Genomic DNA, 21,969 nt, shown 5'->3' with positions numbered 1-21,969 from the left:
CTCACCTGGAGTACTGTGTACAGCACTGGTCACCATACATGAAGAAGGGCATGGTACTACTCGAAAGGGTCCAGAGAAGAGCGACTAAGATGGTTAAGGGGTTTGAGGAGCTGCCGTACAGAGAAAGATTAGAGAAACTGGGCCTCTTCTCCCTCGAACAGAGGAGATTGAGAGGGGACATGATCGAAACATTCAAGGTACTGAAGGGGATAGACTTAGTAGATAAGGACAGATTGTTCACCCTCTCCAAGGTAGGGAGAACAAGAGGGCACTCTCTAAAGTTGAAAGGGGATAGATTCCCTACAAACGTAAGGAAGTTCTTCTTCACCCAGAGAGTGGTAGAAAACTGGAACGCTCTTCCGGAGTCTGTCATAGGGGAAAACACCCTCCAAGGATTCAAGACAAAGTTAGACAAGTTCCTGCTGAACAAGAATGTACGCTGATAGGGCTAGGCTCAGTTAGGGCGCTGGTCTTTGACCAGAGGGCCGCTGCGTAAACAGACTGCTGGGCATGATGGACCACTGATCTGACCCAGCAGCGGCAATTCTTATGTTCTCCTCTGTCCAGCAGTTCCCCTTCTCCCTTCCCTCCTCCCCCTTATCCAATAGTAACTCTCTTCCCTTTCCCTCCTTCCCTGTCCAGCAGTACCCCTTCTCCCTTCCCCCTTATCCAATAGTAACTCTGTTCCCTTCCCTTTCCCTGTCCAGCCTTACCCCTTCTCCCTTCCCTCTCCAGCATATTTTTCAACTTTCTAGCCTAGCGGCAGCTCTGTTCTTTCTACTTTGCCACACAGTTGTTGCTAGCAGTAGTTTAGATGCGGTTTCATCAGGCAGCCTAGCAAAGGCCCCGAGGCTGACTCATGAAACCACATCTAAACTACTGCTAGCAGCAGCTGTGTGGCAAAGTTAAAAGAACACAGAGCTGCTGCTACTTGGTACAGGGGTGCAGAGACAAGATAAAGGCAGGAGGCATATGTGGCAGGAGTCCCAGCGAAGGCAGGAGGCATATGCAGCAGGAGTCCCGGCATACACAGCGAAGGCAGGAGTCCCAGTGAAAGCAGGAGGAATATGCAGCAGGAGTCCCGGCATACGCAGTGAAGGCAGGAGTCCCGGCATACGTGACGGCAACAGGAAGTTGCAAGTCAGCTGACGCTGGCACCAGAGCCTCTCTTCCTGCCCAGTATGCAGTTTGTGGAGGGGACCCGAATCCTTCATGGACCGGCAGGAAATTTTTGCAGACTGACACCAGTCTACGGACCGGCGGTTGAAGAACATTATCTAGATGACTTCTAACTTGACTCAATTTCATTCTTTTTATTGTAGTCTCTTCTTCAACACTCATCAGTCATTTTTTGGTTCATAACTTATTCAGCTATCTCACGCGCTGACATAATTTGATAACCAGGATCACCCTCGTCTTCTTCCAGCCATTCTAGTAGAGCTTCATCTGTTGTATTATTTTCTCCTGCATTTTTCATCGTTGTATAAAAATCTTCAAATCCATTGATCTTCATTTCACTCTCTGTTATTTTGAAATTTGTTCCACCCGTTCGCTGCTTCGCACTTCACCACCTTCCAAGAGGATGCAAAATTATATATAGCCGATTTAATATTATATTTTTAAAGATTTTGTAAAGTGCGTTCCCCTCTGACGTCTCTTTCTTCTGTTTCGTCTTCCAACACTACCATAACTTCTTGCAAAAATTTTTTCTTGTATACCCTATTGGTTGCCAAAATAACTCCCTGGTCCATAGGCTGGAGAATAGATGTATTTTTTTGGAAGAAACATGCATTTAATTTTCCCATCCTGGATTTGCATGCACTGCCTCCTTGAGATGCAAATCTATCTCATGCATATTTATTATGACTATCCTGAAAACCTGACTTGCCTGTGGCTCTTGAGGACCGGAATTGTCTACCCCTGATTTAGAGGAATTTAGTGTTAGAATCAGCAATAGATTGACATACCATTCAGCAGCACAGAATGATGGTGAGCAATAAAGTAATAAATTGATAGCTGGCCTCTCCCTTCCCTTATATATTCAGTTCACACATAATGCACTTGAGGATGGCGGAGCTTGTGTGTGTGCACAGTGCCACCAGCTGCTGCAAGTAGGGGAATGACCTGTTGTGTCCGCTAGAGCAGTGTTTTTCAACCGCTGTTCCGCGGCACACTAGTGTGCCGCGAGATGTTGCCTGGTGTGCCGCAGGGCCGCCATCAGGGCAGTACTACCAGTCCTGCATTCAGGGGCCCGGAGCTGACAGGGGGCCCGAGGCAGGGGCGCCAGTAGCTCGCCAAGGCAAAGTGAGTCGATCACCCAGGACTCACTTTGTCTTGGCGATCTAATCTATCGAGCCGATAAGTCTTCTTCTCCCCGACGTCAATTCTGCAGTCGGACAGGAAGTTTGGGCCAGCCAATCGCTGCCTGGCTGGGCGGAACTTCCTCTCCGATTGCAGAATTGACGTCAGGGAGAGCATGCGTCGGCGTCGGCTTTGGGGCCTGTTATCCATTGGTGGGTCCTGTTCCCCGATGGCAGTGGCAGTGGCTTGGGGAACGGCAGGGAGAAAGAAAGAAAGGGGGCAGGCAGGGAAACAGAAGGAAAGAAGAGAAACAGAAAAAAAGAAAGAAAGGTCAGGGAGAGAGGAAGAAAAAATTGGGGGAGGGAATGAGGTGTGGAGGAGAGAAAGCATACAGGCTGATAGAAGGGAAGAAAGATTGGATGCACAGTCAGAAGAAGAAAGTGCAACCAGAAATCACCAGACAAGGTAGGAAAAATGATTTTATTTTAAATTTAGCAAAGTGGAGGCAGTATTACCACAGTTTTTAAAGGAATTTGCCCAAATAACTTAATAGTTAACTGGGTAAATTCCCAGAGATGAAAACTTCCCTTCACTTACTATGCACAGTTCTGAATTTATATCTGCTGTCTATATTTTACAATATGGTCACCTTTTACTAAACCGCAATAGTGGTTTTTAGCGCAGGGAGCCTATGAGCGTCAAGAGCAGCGCTGGGCATTCAGCGCAGCTCCCTGCGCTAAAAACTGCTATTGTGGTTTAATAAAAAGGATGGAGGGTATATTTGTCTATTTTTGTATGCTATAAAAACCAAATACAGAGAGAGACTGAGAGCTGTTGATGAAGAGCTACGTGTGTGTCTTTCTTCGATTCCAGCCAGAATATCAGCTTTGTGTTCAGCCAAACAGGCCCAGGTTTCCCACTGAATAAAGTATTTTATAATTTTTCACTATTCTGTTTACTTAATATATCATAATAAAGTAATTATAAAATACTTTCTTTGTGTTTATTTGATTCCTATTCAAGAGAATTACTTTATATATAGTCAATATAGGCACAGAGTTAAATTTTTTTACATTTTCTAATGGTGGTGTGCCTCGTGATTTTTTTCATGAAACAAGTGTGCCTTTGCCCAAAAAAGGTTGAAAAACACTGCGCTAGAAGACCTCTTCTAGCCATAACAAAGATGTTAGAATTTAGGGTGGCTACGCCACTGCCTTACGCTAAGGTGAGAGAGTTGGGAATTTGTAAACCAGAGAACAGGAAATTGAGACCAATTTCTCATGTCTCCTTTTTTGGGAAATGGGAATAAGGTACATATTTTTGTGAGCTGGTGCTAGACTAATGGTTCTAAACCTTTTTTTCAGTTGGGACAGACCTAACAGAGGATGCTCACATACATGACACACTTGCATACGAGCAAGATATAGCAGAGCCTCCCATCAGTGTACAACCTGTAGGAGGAACTCTGTTTTTCTTCAGTATCATGCTCCCATTGTACCACCAACATTTTCAACATAGCTGTGGCTCAATGTCAATCTTCCAGTGATTGTGGATTCAACTCCCAACACATCTTACATATAACAGAGACTACTATTGATGTACAGCCTGCCGGATTTACTCAAGCTTCTTCAGCATCATAATACCAATGTCTTAGAGCAACAGGCTATTGAGAGCTGGTTATACTGAAACTCTATGTTGACCTACAGAGTTTTCATTTATAATTTTAACTTCACTCAGTACTTGAAATTCTGGATTAAGGCCATGCTGTCCTATTTCACATCTTTACTGCAGGATCAGGCTGCCACTATGCCACCAATGTCATTGGGCAACATGGTGTCAGATGGGCTTCCGCCACTTCAAGATGATGCTACCACTGTATCACCAATGTTAGCCTCTGCCTCAAGGTTGAACTGTGTTTGTTTTCAACAAGCATGTTCTCTACACTGCGGCGTTTTTTCTTTCCATGTTCCGCCTGTTTACTACTTTCAAAACGTGTGCCAGATGCCACTTTTTTCACTACCTAACCTACACCTCTGGTGGTTCCAGTGCCTAGGACCAGACCACCGTGTGACATTTATGTTCTTTAGTTAGAACTGCTTCCTACTTTGGGCATGATATGGTGGAGACTAACAAGGGTGGAAAGCTTGTCAGATAGTTCTCCGCCATTTTTAACTGCTATAGATATTGCTATCGGGCAGGATCAACTGGATTTTCTTTAATCGCGTCTTCCACTGTATCACCAATGTTAACCTGTGTTTCATACAGGCATTACATTCCTTCAAACATTTTCTCTCCTATATCCTTTTCTCCTGTTTCTCATATCCCGGAGGTTTGGGAGTGGCTGTAGGGGAAGTGCAAGCCAACGCAACCTATTTAGGATGTTTTTCCCTCATTTCTACGGTTGAACCCCAGGGGCTTACTCCCCTTTTTTTCTTCATTCACATGTTCTCCTGTGTAATTTCTGCTTCCCTCTATGATCGACTGTTTATACTTTCTCGATCGCGAGGATTTAATTTTCTTTATTCTGAACCCTAGATCATTCTTGTGAATTTTTCTACTCAAAGAGAGATTTTGAATGTTCTCCCTGAACATTTTTTCTATCCTCTTTGGATTTCACTGATTGCCTATATTATACTTTCAGGTTTCTGAAAGTTATTCACAGGAAACTCTGATGGGTCAATGGTTACTATGACTGCTTCCTTTTTCTACGGCTCAGGGGTTCAGATCCCGAGTATGGCCAGTTACTTTGGCTCATATTCCTTTTTTCTCTAGGAACAAATTGGTTTTTTTTCCTCTTTCAGGACATTAACCAATTGTCTGATATGAGTGCAGCAATCTGCAGGACACAGCCTTTACAGCCCTTGTGACTCCCTTTCCAAGGCTTCCTTCACAGATTAACGGGTTGGGTTTTTTCATCAGTCAGCCATATGCACAGATTACTGCTTCTATACTATGCTCAGATCTTTTAGTCTGTACAGACCATCCAGTTCACATGACCTATATTGATTAGCCAAGAGGAGCGAAGTTCTCGTATATAACATTCACCGACCTTTGGTCCTATATAGTTTGGCAGTTCTTATGAATTAAATGTAAACATGCTCTGCATCCACAAAAACCCTATAATCCCCAACAATAAGTACAGATCAGAACTGGCACATTTTCTCCATGGAACCTATCAACCCCCCCCCCCCCAAAAAAAAAAAAAATCACATTCTAACATCATCTAAGTCAGGGGTGTCAAACTCAATCATGTTAAGGGGCCGAAATCCAAAACACAGGCTAAGTCGCAGACCAAATTTTTTATTAAAATATTTAGGGCTTGTTTTACAAAGCTGCGCGGCAACAGTCCCAAAGCCCTTTAAATCTCTATGGGCTTTGGGGCTGTTGCCGTGCGGCTTTGTAAAACAGGCCCTTAATCTTAATAGAAATATAGATCCTTCCTCACCCTGACACACCATTCTTTGAACCGAAATTCATGCAAGGCCTTCTCTTTGTAATGTTATTCCCATATGTTCTTCTCCTTCGTTCTCTTTCCTATATTGCCATTTTTCTTTTGTTTTACAGTCTACCTTTGCCTGTATTTAGGTCACTGTCTCCCAAACAAATTGTCTGTCTTCCCCATTTTATTATACATCGCTTTATATATCTGGAAACGCAATTTAATCAAATTTTTAATAAACTTGAAACATTCCAGTGATTTGCCTGGTTATTTTAACCTCATAGATTTTACCATACTTAATCCTAACTTTATTTAAATAGTTATTCTAGGCATAGGCAGTGCAACGCTTTTTTATTGGGTTTTTTTGGGGGGGCAAAGAACCCACCCCATAATAGTACTAACTGTAATACCATTTTTTCCATTCATTTTTCAAATATACACACAATATAATCTTATTAACAACTCATAATGGTTAACCACAAAAATTAAACTACAAAAAGTACACTGTATGCGTTTCAATATTCATTCCTACCAGAACACAGATAACCCCTATGGCAAATATGGGACCACAAACTAAAAGTACTAATATATACAAATGAAACCCTAAGATTCAAGACTCTGCATTAAGTACAACCCCAGAGAAATAGAAACAAATGCATTACTTCCTGAACAATGCAAAATATAGACAGATGTAAATTCTTAAAATTGACACAATTCAATCAGTAAATTGAAAATAAAATTGTTTCCCCTACCTTTGTTGTCAAACCATCTTTTCCCAGTCTCTGGCTACACTTTCTTCTGTCTCTGCTCTTAACTGTGTATCCAGGGCCACCTTATCCATTTGCTGTTTTCTCTCCTTCACTTTTTGCCATACATCCATCTTTAGCATTAACTTTTAACATTCAACTTTCTTCCATTTTTCTGCTTTCTTCTCAAAATCTATCTACTTTTCCATGTCTTCCCTTCCCATTTATCCATGTGTACCATCTCCTCCCTCTTTCTTCTCCCCTATTCCCATCTATCCATTTGAAGCATTTCTTATTTCTTCCCTGCTGCACCCATTGCTGTGCACCATCTCCTCCCTTTGTCTCCCCTTCCCCTCCATCCCTATCCCATGGTCAGACAACTCTGTCTTCCGCCTTCCCCGCTCATATGGTCTGCCATCTTTCTCCTCTCCTTCCCATAGCCTGGAATCTCTCTCCTCTCCCATGGTCTGGCATCTCTCTCCCTCCCTCTTCCTGAGGTCTAACATCTCTCTCCTCTACTTTCTGTGGTCTGGCATCTCTCCTCCCTTTCTTCCCTTCCATTGCATAGTCTGGCATTTCCCTCTCTCTCCTTCCCATTCCAGTGGTTTGAAATCACTCTCTTCCCTCCTTTCATCACCCTTCTCTGGAATCTGACATCTCTCCCTTCTATGAGTCATCTCTCCTCTGTCTCAGTGTAACATTTCTCCCTCCCTCCTCTCCTCCACTATCATGTCCAACAATTATCCCTCTTCCCTATGTATACCATCTCTCCCTCCCACTCCACACAGCTATGTCTAAGAATTTTCTTTGTCTCTTCCGTCACCCACCAGCAGCATCTTTCCCTCCATTCCTAACCCCCAGCCTGTGCACCCTCTGTCCTTCCCAACCCCCTCCCAGCCCATGCAACCTCTGTCCTTCCCAACTCCCTCCCAGCCCGTGCAGCATCTGTCCTTCGTGCTTTCCCAACCCTCTCCCCCCCCCCCGTAGCCCACGTTGCATGTCCTTCCCTCATTCTCAACCCCAGCCCACCCCTTTCAGCTGGATCCTACTGTACGACAGTCCCAGTTCCAACTCCGCCCCCCTCCCCTCCTCAAAATCTTCGGGCAGCTGATGCAAAGCCAGCCCTGCCCTGGAAGTGTTCTTTCTGCAGCACTTCCTATTCCCGTGCAGACAGGACGCTGCAGAAAGAACACTTCCGGGTCAGGGTAACGTTGGGATGCTATCTTTGCGTTGGCTGCCCGAAGATTTTAAATTTCAGCATCAGGGGAGGTGGGGGAGTCAGGACTCGAGGTTCCTGGAGAGTGTATTGTCAGGTGCACAGTCAGGTTGGATTCGGCCCGTGGGCCTTGTATTTGACACATGTGATCTAAGTAATCCACTATAATAATTCCCTTAGCGTGCATGCGCACTTCAAAGTTGGTGGGTCTGTGATCTGTGGTGCCATGCTCATTGCCTGCCTCAGCTGATTTCCTGATCTCACACGCCGGCTGACTTCTGACTATGCTATTCTTGCTGGCTTCCTGACCCTGTTCCTCTGAAACCGGAGATGGGGGGAGGGAGGAGAAGTGAAGCCGGCAAGCACAGTGTTAGAGCCCCCGGAGCATGGCCATAGTTGCTTCCTGGCTAGGGCGGCATTAAAGGAAGATAGGGCAGGGAGGGAGCCTTCAACTTGCTGCTCCTGCTTGCTTCAGGCCTTCCTCTCTGCCGGGTCCTGCCTTCGCAGAAACAGAAAGTAGGTGTGACCCGGCAGTGATGAAGGACAACGAGTTGTGAATGCTGCGCTGCTAACGGCTGTGTGAGACCCGGGAGGGGGGGGAGGGGGAAATGAGAAACGATGATGGCTGCGTGAGACCGTGTGGGGGGGGAAAGAAATGCTGCCGACGGCTGTGTGAGACCACGGGGGGAATGCTGCAGCAGCACCCTTTTGGGGAGACAGAGGGAATGAGGGAGAAGGAAGGCCAGGGAAGTGGCCCCCCACTGGGGGGGGGAGAGAAATGCTGCTGTTGCACAGGGGGAGGTAAAAGGAAGGGAGAAGGGCTACTGCTGGACAGGGGGAGCAGGGAAGGGGTGCTGCTGGACAGGGGGGAGGTCAAAGGAAGGGAGCAGAGCTACTGATGGATAGGGAGCAGGGAAGGGTTCCTACTGGACAGGGGGGATAGACAGAAATAAATACAGACAGACAGCGGGCAGGAAAGACAGACAGACATGGGGCCAGGGAGAGAGACAGAAAGAAAGACAAAGAAAGAAAGGGGGCAGGGAGAGAGAAAGAAAAAGAAAGACATAGAAACATAGAAATTGACGGCAGATAAGGGCCACGGCCCATCTAGTCTGCCCACCCTAATGTCCCTCCCATACAGAAAGAAAGAAAGAAATGCCTAAGTCTACACATCTATTCTAGCACCTGTTAATGTAACAGGTTAAAAAACTAGTAGCAACTAAATCTCTCCACTACCAGGCACATTGTGAAATATATAACCTGAAAAAAACCTAACCTATATTTCAGTCTTCTCCTCTCACCCCCTAGCTCTCCTGTCTCACACGTTCCTTGGCTTGCTGTTCACCCATTCCTCGTTATTACAATTCTCTCTGTATTCACTATTCTCCTCTCACTTATCTCTGTACTTATCACCCTCACTTATTTCCATGAGAACCCCCATGACTCTTCCAAGCATCTACTATCTCTCCCTTTTCCCTAGTAGCCCAGCATATCTTCTCATTCTCTGCCCACACTTCTAGCCCAGCATCTCCCTGCCCCTCTCTCCTCTCAATTCTTGTGATCCAACATGTCCTTGTCCCCCATCTCTATGGTCCAGCATTTCCCTGTCCCTTCTCTCTCTCTCTTCTACCCTTATGACCAAGCATTTAAATGCCCCTTTTTCTTCCTCCATTCTTAAGGACCAGCAATTCCCTTGCCACTCTTTTTCCCCATCTATCCCTATGGACCAGCAGTTCCCTATTCCTTCTTTTTCCCCCTCTACCCCTATGAACCAGCAAGTTCCTGTCCCCTTTCCATTCCTCTCCATTCCTATGATGAAGCAAATGTGTTCCCCATGTTTTCCTTTCTACCCCTATGGTCCAATAGCTCCCTGCCCCACCCAAAAAAAGTACAGCTTCAATGTTCAGCTGGGCAGTGGCTCCAAGAAACCCATTCTGGCAGCAAGAGATAAACCTACATAAATCCTGATGCTGTGCTGGTTCCTAGGTTGTGTATATAGTAAACCGCACACAGTGATAGCTTGCTATGTGTGGTTTACTACCTATGCAACCTAGGAAGGAGCACAGCATTGGGAGCCACATCTCCTGAGGATCCAACATTTCTCTGCTTCTCTTCCATTCATTCCCCATGGTCCAGAATCTCTATCTCTTAGACACTCTCACTCTCTCCTCCTCTCTCTATCCCTCCCCCTAAACAATATCCAGCATTTCCCCCCTTTCCTTGTACCCCTTCTCCTTCAAGTCCAGACCCTCTCCCTCCCCCTCTGAGGGTGCAGCACCTCTCCCTCTCTCAGCCCCTCTCCCAGCATCTCATTTTATTCTTCCCTTAGCTGCCCCAGACCTCTTCCTCTTCTTCCCTCAGTAGTCCCTTTCATGCCCAGCACTTCTGCCCATAACCTCCTCCCCACGAGTCCAGCACCTCTCTCATATCTTTCTTCTTCACCCCCCAGTAACAACCATAATAAACTAACACCCAGAACCTTTCTCTGTTGCATCCAACCCCTTTGTTGCAACTTTCTCTTTACAAAACAGTAGGACTCTCAGCACAGGAAAAGCTCTGAGTCAGCCTAGGCAGTTTGTTATGTCTGCTGCTGCCAGTGAAAAACTAAAGTTTGACAACAGAGGAGGGTGGGGGTGGGGCTGGAAGAAAACAAAGGATAGATGTAGGATCCATGAAAGAAAAAGAAAAAGACCTGTACAAAAGAAAAAAAAAATCTCTATTCTGTGCCAATCTCATCATATAGGTCCTGGGTGCTTGCAACACACACTGATTAAGAACCACTGCCCTATGGGCACCATGAAATTTTGGTTATGGAAATATGGAGAAGAGAACAGATGGAAAGTATCACAGGCTGGTTGTTTCTCTCGTAGGAGGGCTTGGTCTGCTGCCAGATCAAATCATACTTAGATAGGGCTCCAGACGGAGATGAAAGTCCAGTTCTACTCAGGCTCTGGTGCTGGACCTGTGCCTGATATGAATACTGTAACCTTCTCCTCCACAAATAATGCAAGAGCAGAAGCAGCAGCAGCTGTAGCAATATTACTGGTAATGGCAATTATAGCATCTTTTTGAGATAAACAAGGATTTATCAAATACTATTACAACAGCATTAAATTTAAATTATTTGAATACTTGCCAACAAGACCAACATGATTATATTTGCTTTGAGAGTCACGTGATGTGCTGAGCCGGGCAAGACGTGCCTTGCTTGAGCTACGGGGCCCCGAGTCCTCCTCCCTCCTCTTTTTGTCGATTTGAGCCTCTGGATCTTGCTTCTCGAGGGGGGCCCGGTGTATGGACAAGTTTGTGCGCCATCTCAGCCCAGCTATGAGTGGCAGAGCGACTCGAAAGGAGAAGGAAAAAGACCCGAAGTCACAGAAACCTGATCCCAAGATGGAAGCGGCTGAATCGGGCCCCGCGTTTCCCCTGACTGAGGCACACATCGAGGCGCTATCGGCATCGGTGGTCCGGGCCCTTGAATCCCGCTTTGATCATTTGTCGGGTCAATTGGCCGCCATGGAAACTCTTTTAACTGACACGACCAGCCGCACTAGTGCATTTGAGGCACGGGTGGCACTGGTTGAAGACGCGCACACCTCTTCTGTGGCGGATCTACTTTCCCTCCGGGAGCAACTACGGCGGCAAGCGGACAAACTTGAAGATCTTGAGAACCGCTCCCGGAGGGATAATCTTCGGCTGGTAGGCCTACCTGAAACTGTTCCTGATGCCCGGCTCTTGTCTGCTCTTGAGTCCTGGCTGCAGGCGGAGTTTCCGCTACCCCAGGTCATGGAGCCGGTGCGGCTTGAATGCGCACACCGCATCGGTAGACGATTTGAGGACCGAACACGTGCTCGTGTAGTGATCCTTAAAATTAGGATTGACTATATTTTTGTGCCACCAGGATTGTTCCCTTCAGTTGTGTTGGCGGAGATTGGCCCACTTAGTATCTCTGACCATATCCCGATATGGCTGGACATTCATTTGGACTCTACATATCTTCGCTCCCCTTCTTGGCGCGTCACCTTTTATCTTGAGCATGATGTTGAATTTCGGCGTTTTCTTTAGGCTCAGTGGGATGATTATGTGACTCACAATGCTCAACATCAGGACGATCCTGTCTTGTTTTGGGAGGCCACCAAGTCGGTGATTCGGGGTCACTTGATTTCCTTTCTTAGTGCTCGCAATAAACGCATTCATTCTGGTATTCTCACCTTAGAGCGTGCCCTACGGGCTGCCAAAAAGGCTTTTTCTATGACTCCTTCGGAGACTACTAGGGAGCGCTGTCTACCCAGGGGACTCTGAATTCTCTTCTTCATTCTCGTTACCAGCGGTGGGCAGCTTATTATAAGCATCGCTTCCAACGTTTTGGCAGTAAGCCGATGCGTTTATTGGCGCACCTGGTTGATGCTCGGACGAGTCGGCAGCTGATTTTGTCGCTTCGAACTCCTGGGGGGGGTAGAGAGTCTTGCACCACGGAGGTGTCTGCAGTACTTTATGATTTTTTGGAGTGTTTATATGCTGCTCCGGAGGATGCCTCCCCGGAGCTCCTGGAGGATTATCTTTGCTCATCCGGGATGCCGAGTTTTTCTGAGGCGGCAGTGACGGCCCTTAATCGTCCGTTTCTAGCAAGTGAATTGCAGTCTGCCATTAAGGCCTTACACTCTGGGAAGGCCCCGGGGCCAGATGGCTTTTCTGGCGAGTTCTACAAACTTCTTTCCCCTTACTTATGTGGTCCCTTGTTGGCTTACTTTAATTCTGCTGTTGACCGTGGATCCTTTCCCCGCTATGCTAATGAGGCGCTTATCACTTTATTATTGAAACCAAGTAAGGGACTGGATGATCCTGGATCCTATCACCCGATCTCCCTGATCAACATTGATCTTAAGCTTTTTTTCTTGTATGTTGGCCGATCGTTTGGCCCCCTCCTCTCCCTTCTGTAATCCACGAAGATCAAGTGGGTTTTGTTCATGGCCGCCAATCGGTTTGCAATGTGCGGAAGGTCCTTTTTGCGCTTGCCCATTGTCAACAACACCGGATTCCTGTCTTGTTAGTTTGGATACTTCTAAAGCATTCGATAGTGTGCACTGGTCCTTTTTGTTTCGTTCGTAGGAGTATGTTGGGCTCCAAGGGTTCTTTTTTCGGGCGCTTCATTCCTTATATTCTAATCCGAGGGAGTCTTTGTTAGTCAATGGTATAAGGATGGTTTAGACTTGTTGAATCTTCGTCATTTGACTGTTAGTTGTGGCATGTGTCACATTAATGATTTCTTTCGGGGTACTGCTCATTTTACTAATACTTCTTTGGAGCTTTCTTGCTTCGCAAAGTCTCATTTTAGTGCTTATCTTCACTCTGTATCTTTAGCTCAACCTATACCCCTTCCTATTATAGTTTTGCACTCCCCTTTGCGGATGGGTCTGCAAATTCCACTCTCTTAGTTCTACTATATCTCCTCTTCTGCCTTTACGCTTTAATGGGAATTTTCCGCCGGGGGTGCATGGGGCTAGTTTTGTTCGTTGGGAAGCAGTGGGGATCCACTATTTGTTTCACTTGGTGGATGATGCGGGGAAAATTAAGCCTTTTGTTGTGTTATGTCAAGAATTTGGCCTCCCTCGAACCGATGTCTTTGCTTACCTGCAAATTCACCATTATATTGCTTCTCTGCCTCCTGGCCATTTGGCAGCCTCTTGTCAGGAGCTTTTATCCACGGCATTTACCCTTGGATCTCAGCTTCTTGTTCCTCTCAAAATTCATCATAGACATTTGAAGGATGAATCCCCCCTGCTTGATCATGTTCGATTGAGGGATGCTTGGGCTCGTGACTTTCTGTACCTTTACCTGATGATGTTGTCCTTTGTGCTGTTCGTAAATTGCCTGCTTTTCGCAAATATACCACCTTTTGGGAACAACATTATAAATTGGTTTTACGCTTGTATATTTCCCCTAAAAGAGCTCACCTTTCGGGGTTTCGAGCCTCTTCTGACTGTCCCCGCTGTGCTGCCCCTGATGCTGGATTGGGACATATGTTCTGGACTTGTCCTAATATTCAGTCCTTTTGGGAAACTATTTTTATTTTTGTTGAGCGTATTTGGAATGTTGCTCTTCAGCGTTCCCCTTTGTTTCTTTTTGGTGTCCCTCTTCACTTTGCCCCTCGAAGACCGGGGACTGCGGCATTTCTTTGATGGACTGTGGTGATTGCCCTTAAGTGTATTTTGCTTACGTGGCTAGAGGCGGAGGGACCTGATTTTTCCTTATGGCGCTGCCGTCTTATCACTCTTTTGCTGTGGGAACTCCGGGATGTGCATGACTTTTCCTCTCTGCCTGGCCGGATTTTTCAACGCACCTGGGAGCCTTTTTGGAATACTATGACCCCGGTGGCACGTAGCCGCCTCCTGAACTGTTGACTTCTTTTATTCTTTGCACATGTTGTCTGATTGCTTATCACTGCCTTTTATTTGACTGCTTTACTTGGATTGGGCTTGAGGGAGGACTGGGGTTTGGGGAGGGTTGGGGGTGGGTTATTTGTGTTTCTTCCATGTCCATCTTGTTCTTGCGTGGTGATTCCCTTTTCAATTTTTGGCTGGTTCTTATTGCTATTTACTGTTGGGGAACATGAGGGGTTTGTGGGGGTTTGCGATTGGGGGTGGTTCCTATTTGTTGGGTTTTGTGCTATTTAAAAGTGAGCTTCATTTTTGTGTTGTCTTGTACTTCTGTACCATTTCTTGAGCTCAATAAAATATATTTTACAATATTTGCTTTGAAACAGGCCACTACTGCAGCCAGATGGCACCAAAGACAAGTGTTTGGAATAAGAAATATGAAAAAATTGTCTTGCTGTAGACTGCTGAGAATCCAGTTTTTCAATCAAATCATATCAGGATATTTTTCAAAAGATTCTTTAACTGCAAGACACAAAATTCTAAGTGAAGGTGTATGTATTCTAGCAAGCTTCTTTATATTTATTTTTAGTAAATAATTGACACACCTGTGTATCTTACTAAGCAGATAACTGCATTTATTTAGTTTATATTAGTAAACATGACAAAATTTCATAACTATAGGAGATCCAACTGAAACAGCTTTATTCTGCTTAAAGTGTCAAAGTGCCACATGGATCTTATGTGGTTCCTCATATGGGTTCCTGTTTTCTCAATTGCAAGTGCTTATAATGCCTTTTTCAGCAATCGGATAGAAGAGTGTGAACCAGCATGACAGACTTGATTAAATCAAGTTTCAAGTTTTTATTAAAATTTGACAAAATGCTTATCAAGTATTCTAAGCATTTTACAATAATAAAATTGGGAGAACTAAAAGCGACAGACTAAACAAGACATAAATAGACTTACAAAACAGTAGGCAAGTAGGGAGAACGGAAAAACAGGAAAGGAAAGTCCAGTAGAGAAGGAATCGATTTAGCAGAGAAAGAATTTCTTATTCAAAGAACATAAGAAATGCCTTCACCGAATCAGACCTTAGGTCCATCTAATCCGGCGACCCGCACACGTGGAGGCCAAGCTAGGTGCTCCCTGATGGAGACCCTGTTTACCTGTATCCTTCAATCTGATTCGCAAGAAGGTATGCATCCAATTTGCCCTTGAAACCCAGAATGGTGGTCTCCCTCACCACCTCCTCCGGGAGAGCATTCCAAGTGTTCACCACTCGCTGTGTGAAACCGAACTTCCTGACATTAGTCGTTGCCCCTCAGTTTCAGACCATGACCTCTTGTCCAAGTCACATTAGACAATGTGAACAACGATGCTTCTTGCTCTTTAAAAAGGAAGCATTTTAAAGTTGAGGACTTGAGTTGTGCTAGATGAAATTATTAATGTCTTTTTATTTCCTTTTAAGGATTATCAAGGTATAAAATGTTTTTATACTTTGAGAGAACTGTTCCGTCTAACCAACTTTCTGTACAAGTGTTTACTTGATATGTAAATGTGGAAACATATATAAATTTTTTTAAAAAGGGAAGCATTTTAATCCTCCATTAAATTTATCCGTGTTTTGTTATGCCCTAATGTTAATTGGAAGAGAGTTCCAGATCAAAGGGGCTGTTACAGGGAAAATAGAGGCCCGATGAATACTAATGATTTTTAAATCAATCACATGAAGCGTTATACTCTGACGAAAGCAGTGAAAGAAAACAGATAAAATACAGTGGTACCTCGGTTTACGAGTGCACCGGTTTGCGAGTGTTTTGCAAGACGAGCAAAATATTCGCAAAATCGGCGCCTCGGAAACCGAGCACGCTTCGATTTGCGAGCGCCCCCCCTGCGAACCGGCACCCTCCCCCCCGCGATCCGGCACCCCCCCTGCCGCCATCGGGGCCCCCCCGCCGCGACCTGAGGTCCCCCCAACCCATCCGAACCCTCTTCTTACTTTTCTGTAGCCTCCGCAGCGGCACCGGCACCAGCATGTCCTGTGCGTGGTGCCGGTGCTTGAAGATCTGCTTCCTGTGCTGGGCCTTGAGCATGTGCGCATGCTCAAGGCCTGAGAGTTCACGTCGAACGTGAACTCTCAAGGCCCAGCACAGGAAGCAGATCTTCAGGCACCAGCACCACGCACAGGACATGCTGGTGCCAGTGCTGCTGCGGAGGCTACAGCAAAGTAAGAAGAGGGTTCGGGTGGGTTGGGGAGACCTCAGGTCGCGGCGGGGGGGTGCCCGATGACGGCGGGGGGGGGGGTGCCCGATGGCGGCGGGGGGGTGCCGGATCGCGGGGGGGCGGGGGGGGCCGGTTCATGGGGGGGCCTTCGGGGGGAGCAATGCCAGTTCTCGTGGGGTGGGGAGCAGTGCTGCTGGCCTCGGGGGGGGGGAAGGTGGGAGGTGGAAACATATCAAAGCAAGTTTCCCTTACTTCCTATGGGGAAACTTGCTTTGATATACGAGCATTTTGCTCCTGGAACGGATTATGCTCGTAATCCAAGGTACCACTGTATCTCTTAATTTATTTTTAGAGCGAGAGAGTTAGGTATAATCGATTTTGAAAAGAGGTGTGTACATTGTTTTTGCAAAGCATTTCAGTAGAAGGGAGCAGGGTAGTCGGCTTGTTAACACTGGCAAAGTAACAATTGTACAGTATCAGATGCACACATAACCGTTACCATAAACAGGTTTAAAAATGGAGTACCAGCACGCGCATTCAAGCACTGGCAGTTGAAGAGGATTTATGTACTTGCAGAAATTCTTCAAATTTTTCTGGATCGGTGAAGTCTTTGGTAATATTCTTATAAATGATTCTTAACCTGGCTGGATAGAACATGCCAAAGCGGGCTCCTAATTCTTTTAGCTGTGGATGGAAAGTGAGCAGTTTTTTCCTCACATCGGCTGTGCGTTTACATTTCATTACATTAGTGACTTCTATTCCACCTGTACCTTGCAGTTCTAAGCGGATTACAGTATAAGATAGCTGGACATTTTCAGGAAGTTACAATTTACAGTATAAAATAGCTGGACATTTCCAGGAAGTTACAATTTACAGTATAAGATTGCTGGACATTTCCAGGAAGTTGCCATTTAGGGGACGCTTACAGAGTAGATGCAGGGGACGCTTATACAGTGGATGCAGGGGAATTACAGATTAGGGGCGTTGAATAGTAAGGCAAAGGGGAGAATTTAGGATCACTAAAAGGTTTATGGTTGGTAAAGCAGAGTTTTGATTTCTTTTCGGAATGATTTAAAGTCACTTGTAGTTGTCAGCAGGTTGGAGATGGAGGGGTCAGGCAAAAAAAGCAGGGTTTTACCTTCTGTCTTAATAGGAGTCATGATTCTAGCTTTCTGTATAGTTTGTAGTAATAATAATAATAATAATAACTTTATTTTTATATACCGCAGTACCACAAACAGTTCAAAGCGGTTTACAGTGTAAGAGACTGTACATTTACAGCGAAGATACAATGCGAACTGTACATTTTCAGTAAAGGTATTTATACAGCAAAGAAACAGTGTAGATTTACCATGCAGGAGATTGTACATATACAGCAGAGATATGTATATAGTGGAGAGGCGGTGCGAGAGGCATTATAAAGAACAAAGCAGTGTACAAAACCAATGCAGGGTGGTGAATGTCAGGAAGACAACTAGTATCAGTTATAGGATGGTAGTATTTGATTATTTGGTGATGGGGGAGGTTCCAGAAATTTGTCATAGAGGAAAGATTTGAGAGATTTCCTGAAGGATGAGTAAGATGGGGCAGCTGAGATGAGGGTGGTCAGGCAGTTTGTCCATCTGCCAGCTTGGTATGAGAGAGTTCTATTGAAGAATCTTTTGTAGGTGCATCCCTTTGGGGAAGGGTAGGTAAACAGGTTGGCATTACGCGTGCGAGTGGTTCCAGGGAACACGAAGTGGTGAGACAGTACATGTTGGTGTCTTAGTATCTTTACTATAATCGGTTGTGGGTGTTTTGCTGATGCCGGTTTTGAGGCTGGAGTGTGATATGCTTGTTCAACTTCAAACGGTCTATCGAAGGAAAGCTCAAGCACTCGGGGTATAAATTTTTTTATAAACCTTCAGGAATACCCAATATTCAAAGATTGTTTCGTCTAGCATGATTGCTAGCCTCTTTAAAATCCTGCTGTAAAGTAGAAATTTTCCTGATCTGCTTTTGTAATGTTCTGATGGTTTCTTCAGCAGCAGTTGTTTTATTTTCAAAGGTTGTAAGTTTTATTTTAATTTCTAACACCTCAGTGGTGAGGTTGGTAAGCTTTTCATTTAAATCTTCCCTGGTGTTGTTCATAATTTCTTTCAGTGCCCTTAGTTCTTCTAGTATTTCAGTATTTGTACTGTATTTTTGCTTTCCGTTAAAGGCAATGACCCTTTAGCAGGAGTAAGAGGTTCTGATTTGTTTCGTTTACCACCCTTATTGGAAGCCATATTAAAATAAAAGGTTGATCCAGTGAAAATTTGATTCTTGCTCTTCTGACAGACTAGTTTTATGTGTCTTCTCTATCAGTTAATTAGTGCCAGCTGTGAGGAGAGCAACAGATTAGCCATCCATCTTCTTCCCAAGCATTCCAGAACTCAGTACTAATGATTTTTAATGAGGGTACATAAAATAGATGTTGAGAGGTGGATCTCAGGATGGGAATAAGATTTATTTCCTTTCTCTCATTATATACAATGTGCTCTTAAGTTTTAGACAGAATGACAGAAGCAAGTGCTGCATTATAGACTAATCCAGAGGTTCTCAACACACAGTACGTGTACCCCAGGAGGTATGCGTACAATTGTCAGGGGGTATGCGGCGCTGTATGTCTTCCACCCTCCTTCTGCCATCACATATCTCCTGCCTTCCTTTTGCCGCCATCACCATCATTGTCTTCTCTCTCCAGCCCCCTCCCCCCAGACTAACAGCGGCAGCTCACTGAGTGCTTTAACTTCACCATATAGCTGCCGCTAGTGTTAGTTTAGCAATTCCATCAGGCGGCCTCAGGGCCTTTGCTAAGCCAGTCCACCTCCAATTATGCAACTTCCTCTTTCCTCAGAGGCAGGTAAAGGTCCCGAGGCTGCCTGTTGGAATCGCTAAAATAACACTAGCAACAGCTGTGTGGGGAAGTTAAAAGCTCAAAGTGAGCTGCTGCTAGGGGGAGGAGAGATACTGCTGGACATGGGGAAGGGAGAGGTGCTGCTGGATGGGAGGAAGGAAAGATAAGGGAGACAAGGTGGCAGGAAAGGAAGGGAAAGGTGCTACTGGACTTGAAGGAGAAGGGGAGGGAAGAGATAGGTGCTGCACGCTGCCTGCCACTAACCCAGAAGCTTCTCCTTTGCCAGGTCCCACCCTCTCTCAGAACTTCCTTTTTCTGCCCGGGTGAGATGCGACAGAGGAGAGGCTTCCGGGTTAGCAGCAGGCAGCATATAGGAATTGGTGCCACTAACCCAGAGGGAAGGAAGGAAAAGTGTTGCAAGACGGATGAGAGTAGTGAGAGAGGGAGAAATGGATGTGGAGGGGAGGGAAAAATTGTGCATGTGGAGAGAGCATGTTAATTGTGAGTGAGATTGGGGAGGAGAGAAGGAAGGAAAATTGTTGCAGGAGGGATAAGAATGGTGAGAGGGAGAAATGGACATGGGATACAGGGGACGGAGAAATGGTGTATGGGAAGAGAGCATGCTAGTTTTAATTGGGGTTGGAGGAGGTGAAGGAAGGAAAATTGTTACAGGAAGAGTGAGTGATGAAAGAGGGAGAAATGGATAGAGGGGAGGGAAGGGAGAAATGGTGTATGTGGAGAAAGTAAATTAATTGTGAGTGGGATTGGGGTGGAGGGAAGGAAATAAGGAAAATTGTTGGAGGGGTGAGAGAGAGAGAAAGGGACATGGAGGTTGATGGGATGGAGAGATGGTGCACGGGGAGAGAGCATGTTAGTTGTGAGTGGGGTTAGGGGAGGGAAGGAAGGAAAATTATTGCAGGAGTGAGAGTGATGAGAGGGAGAAATGGGCATGGGGTGGGGTGGAGGAGAGGTGGAAATAGTACATGGGGAGAGAGCATGTTAGTTGTGAGTGGGGTTGGGGAGAGATGTAACATGATTAAACCTCACGATTACCGTATACTTGCGACAGCGTTCTGAGCAACTTGTAACGCTTGCACAACATATTTTGGCTGCCCAAGGTACAAAATGTTACAATAATTGAATACAGGAGTTAATATCCCACTAATGATAGTTTTAAAATTGTCCACAGTCAGATAGTCTCTCAGTCTACAAAGTAGCTGAAATTTAAAGAAAGCCTGCAAGACCACCGATTTCACTTTTAACTCTTTGATTAGTCATGTAATGTAGTATAAAAAAAGCTCTTCAAGGCAAGCACATTCTAAACAGGCAAATTATAAGGCATTATGCAAATTATGCTTATCATCTGATCCAAGTCACGAGGGATCATACTTGGAATGAGTTTGGATGATTCACGCCAAAGTAAATCCCTTATGATGAAGAGGTTTAGATGTAGTCCTAACTCTAATATTCTACAAAATTTGGCAGCCACTGAAAATTTTAGAGCTGAATCATTAGTCTAAAGATTCATGAAAAGATAAAGCTGGCAACGCCATAACTTTCATAACCAGCAGTCCTATTAACAATCCATTAACCTCCCCTGTACAAATTAATCTGTCATTATCAAACAAACAAAACAAAAAAAAGACCCCCAACTCCTGTAAACTTAGATGAAGACTCTCAAACTTGTTAATATTTAAGTATTACATTTACTTACTGCATCCTGAAAACCAAACAGCACCACCTGAACCTGGCTTATAGCATGGCTGTCAAAGTCCAGCTCCAGCTTTAACTTGGAAAGCATGCTGGCGATGATCTTCCGATCAGTTGATCTCACAAACTCTCTCAAACTTGCCACCAGCATAGTAATGTGCTCCCACTTCAATTTGGTTTCCTCAGCTCCCTTATTGGAAGGAATGAAAACAGTTGGAAATTATGATTGGAGTAAAGCTCATGACACACTAATGACTACTTAAATAAAAGTAATGATGCTATGCTTTATTCTTGCCAATAATGCTCCCTCTCTTCCTTTTCTGAAATGGTGGGTTGTAAGAATGATTAATAAAATGGGCAAGTGCCCATATAAGTATTAAATGTTAAATAATTAAATATTATTGATGTAACCTCAGTGCAAAGGTCAAAGCTTTAGGCCTCGGAAACCCGAGTGCTCAGGCTTAAACAATGTAAAGGGGCTATTTCTCACGCCTCCTTAGCACCATCATAGGTATACATCGTATGCATTAATAGAAATCACCAAAAAGTGCAAGTGACCATTGCACTGAGGTTACATCAATAATATTTAATTATTTAACATTTAATACTTATATGGGTACTTGCTCATTTTAGTAATCATTCTTACAACCCACCATTTCAGAAAAGGAAGAGAGGGAGCATTATTGGTATTATTTATTAACCCTCCAGGACATTTAATATTGGTGTGAAATATTTTATTCTTGCAACATGCAGCTCAAAAAAAGCTGTTTTACAATCAAGGAATTTTTCCAAGATTAAAAGTTGTTTGAAACCAAAAGTAGTCAGATGTCATATACATTATCAATAATCACATCAAAACTGAGCTGCATACTGAGAGGTATTTTTGTTTTACAGTGAGTAATACTAATACTAATAATTTTATTTTTTATATACCGCCTAACCAGGAATGGTTCTAGGCGTTTCACAACAAATAAAAACTGATTATACAGCGAAGAATACAATTTAAAATGGAAATACATCAGATTAAACATAAGAAATGCATAAAATTTTAAAAAGGCAACAGAATACAATTAGGATAC

The 21,969-nt window shown here is 44.7% G+C and overlaps 1 protein-coding gene across 3 annotated transcripts in view; it reads right to left on the bottom strand.

The window, feature by feature from the left end:
• MAP3K5 (mitogen-activated protein kinase kinase kinase 5) overlaps window positions 1-21,969 on the bottom strand; it is a 418,652-nt gene that overhangs the window by 38,274 nt on the left and 358,409 nt on the right. For all 3 annotated transcript variants that reach the window (XM_033937504.1, XM_033937503.1, XM_033937502.1), the window contains one exon: window positions 20,895-21,080. In XM_033937504.1, coding sequence (XP_033793395.1) covers window positions 20,895-21,080 — 186 coding nt within the window. The remainder of the gene's footprint in view (window positions 1-20,894; window positions 21,081-21,969) is intronic.

Source organism: Geotrypetes seraphini, chromosome 3 (assembly GCF_902459505.1).
Source record: "Geotrypetes seraphini chromosome 3, aGeoSer1.1, whole genome shotgun sequence".
NCBI classification, from domain to species: Eukaryota; Metazoa; Chordata; class Amphibia; order Gymnophiona; family Dermophiidae; genus Geotrypetes; species Geotrypetes seraphini.
Note: the sequence above shows the minus strand (reverse complement) of the source record. Positions and strands in the feature narration are given on the sequence as shown.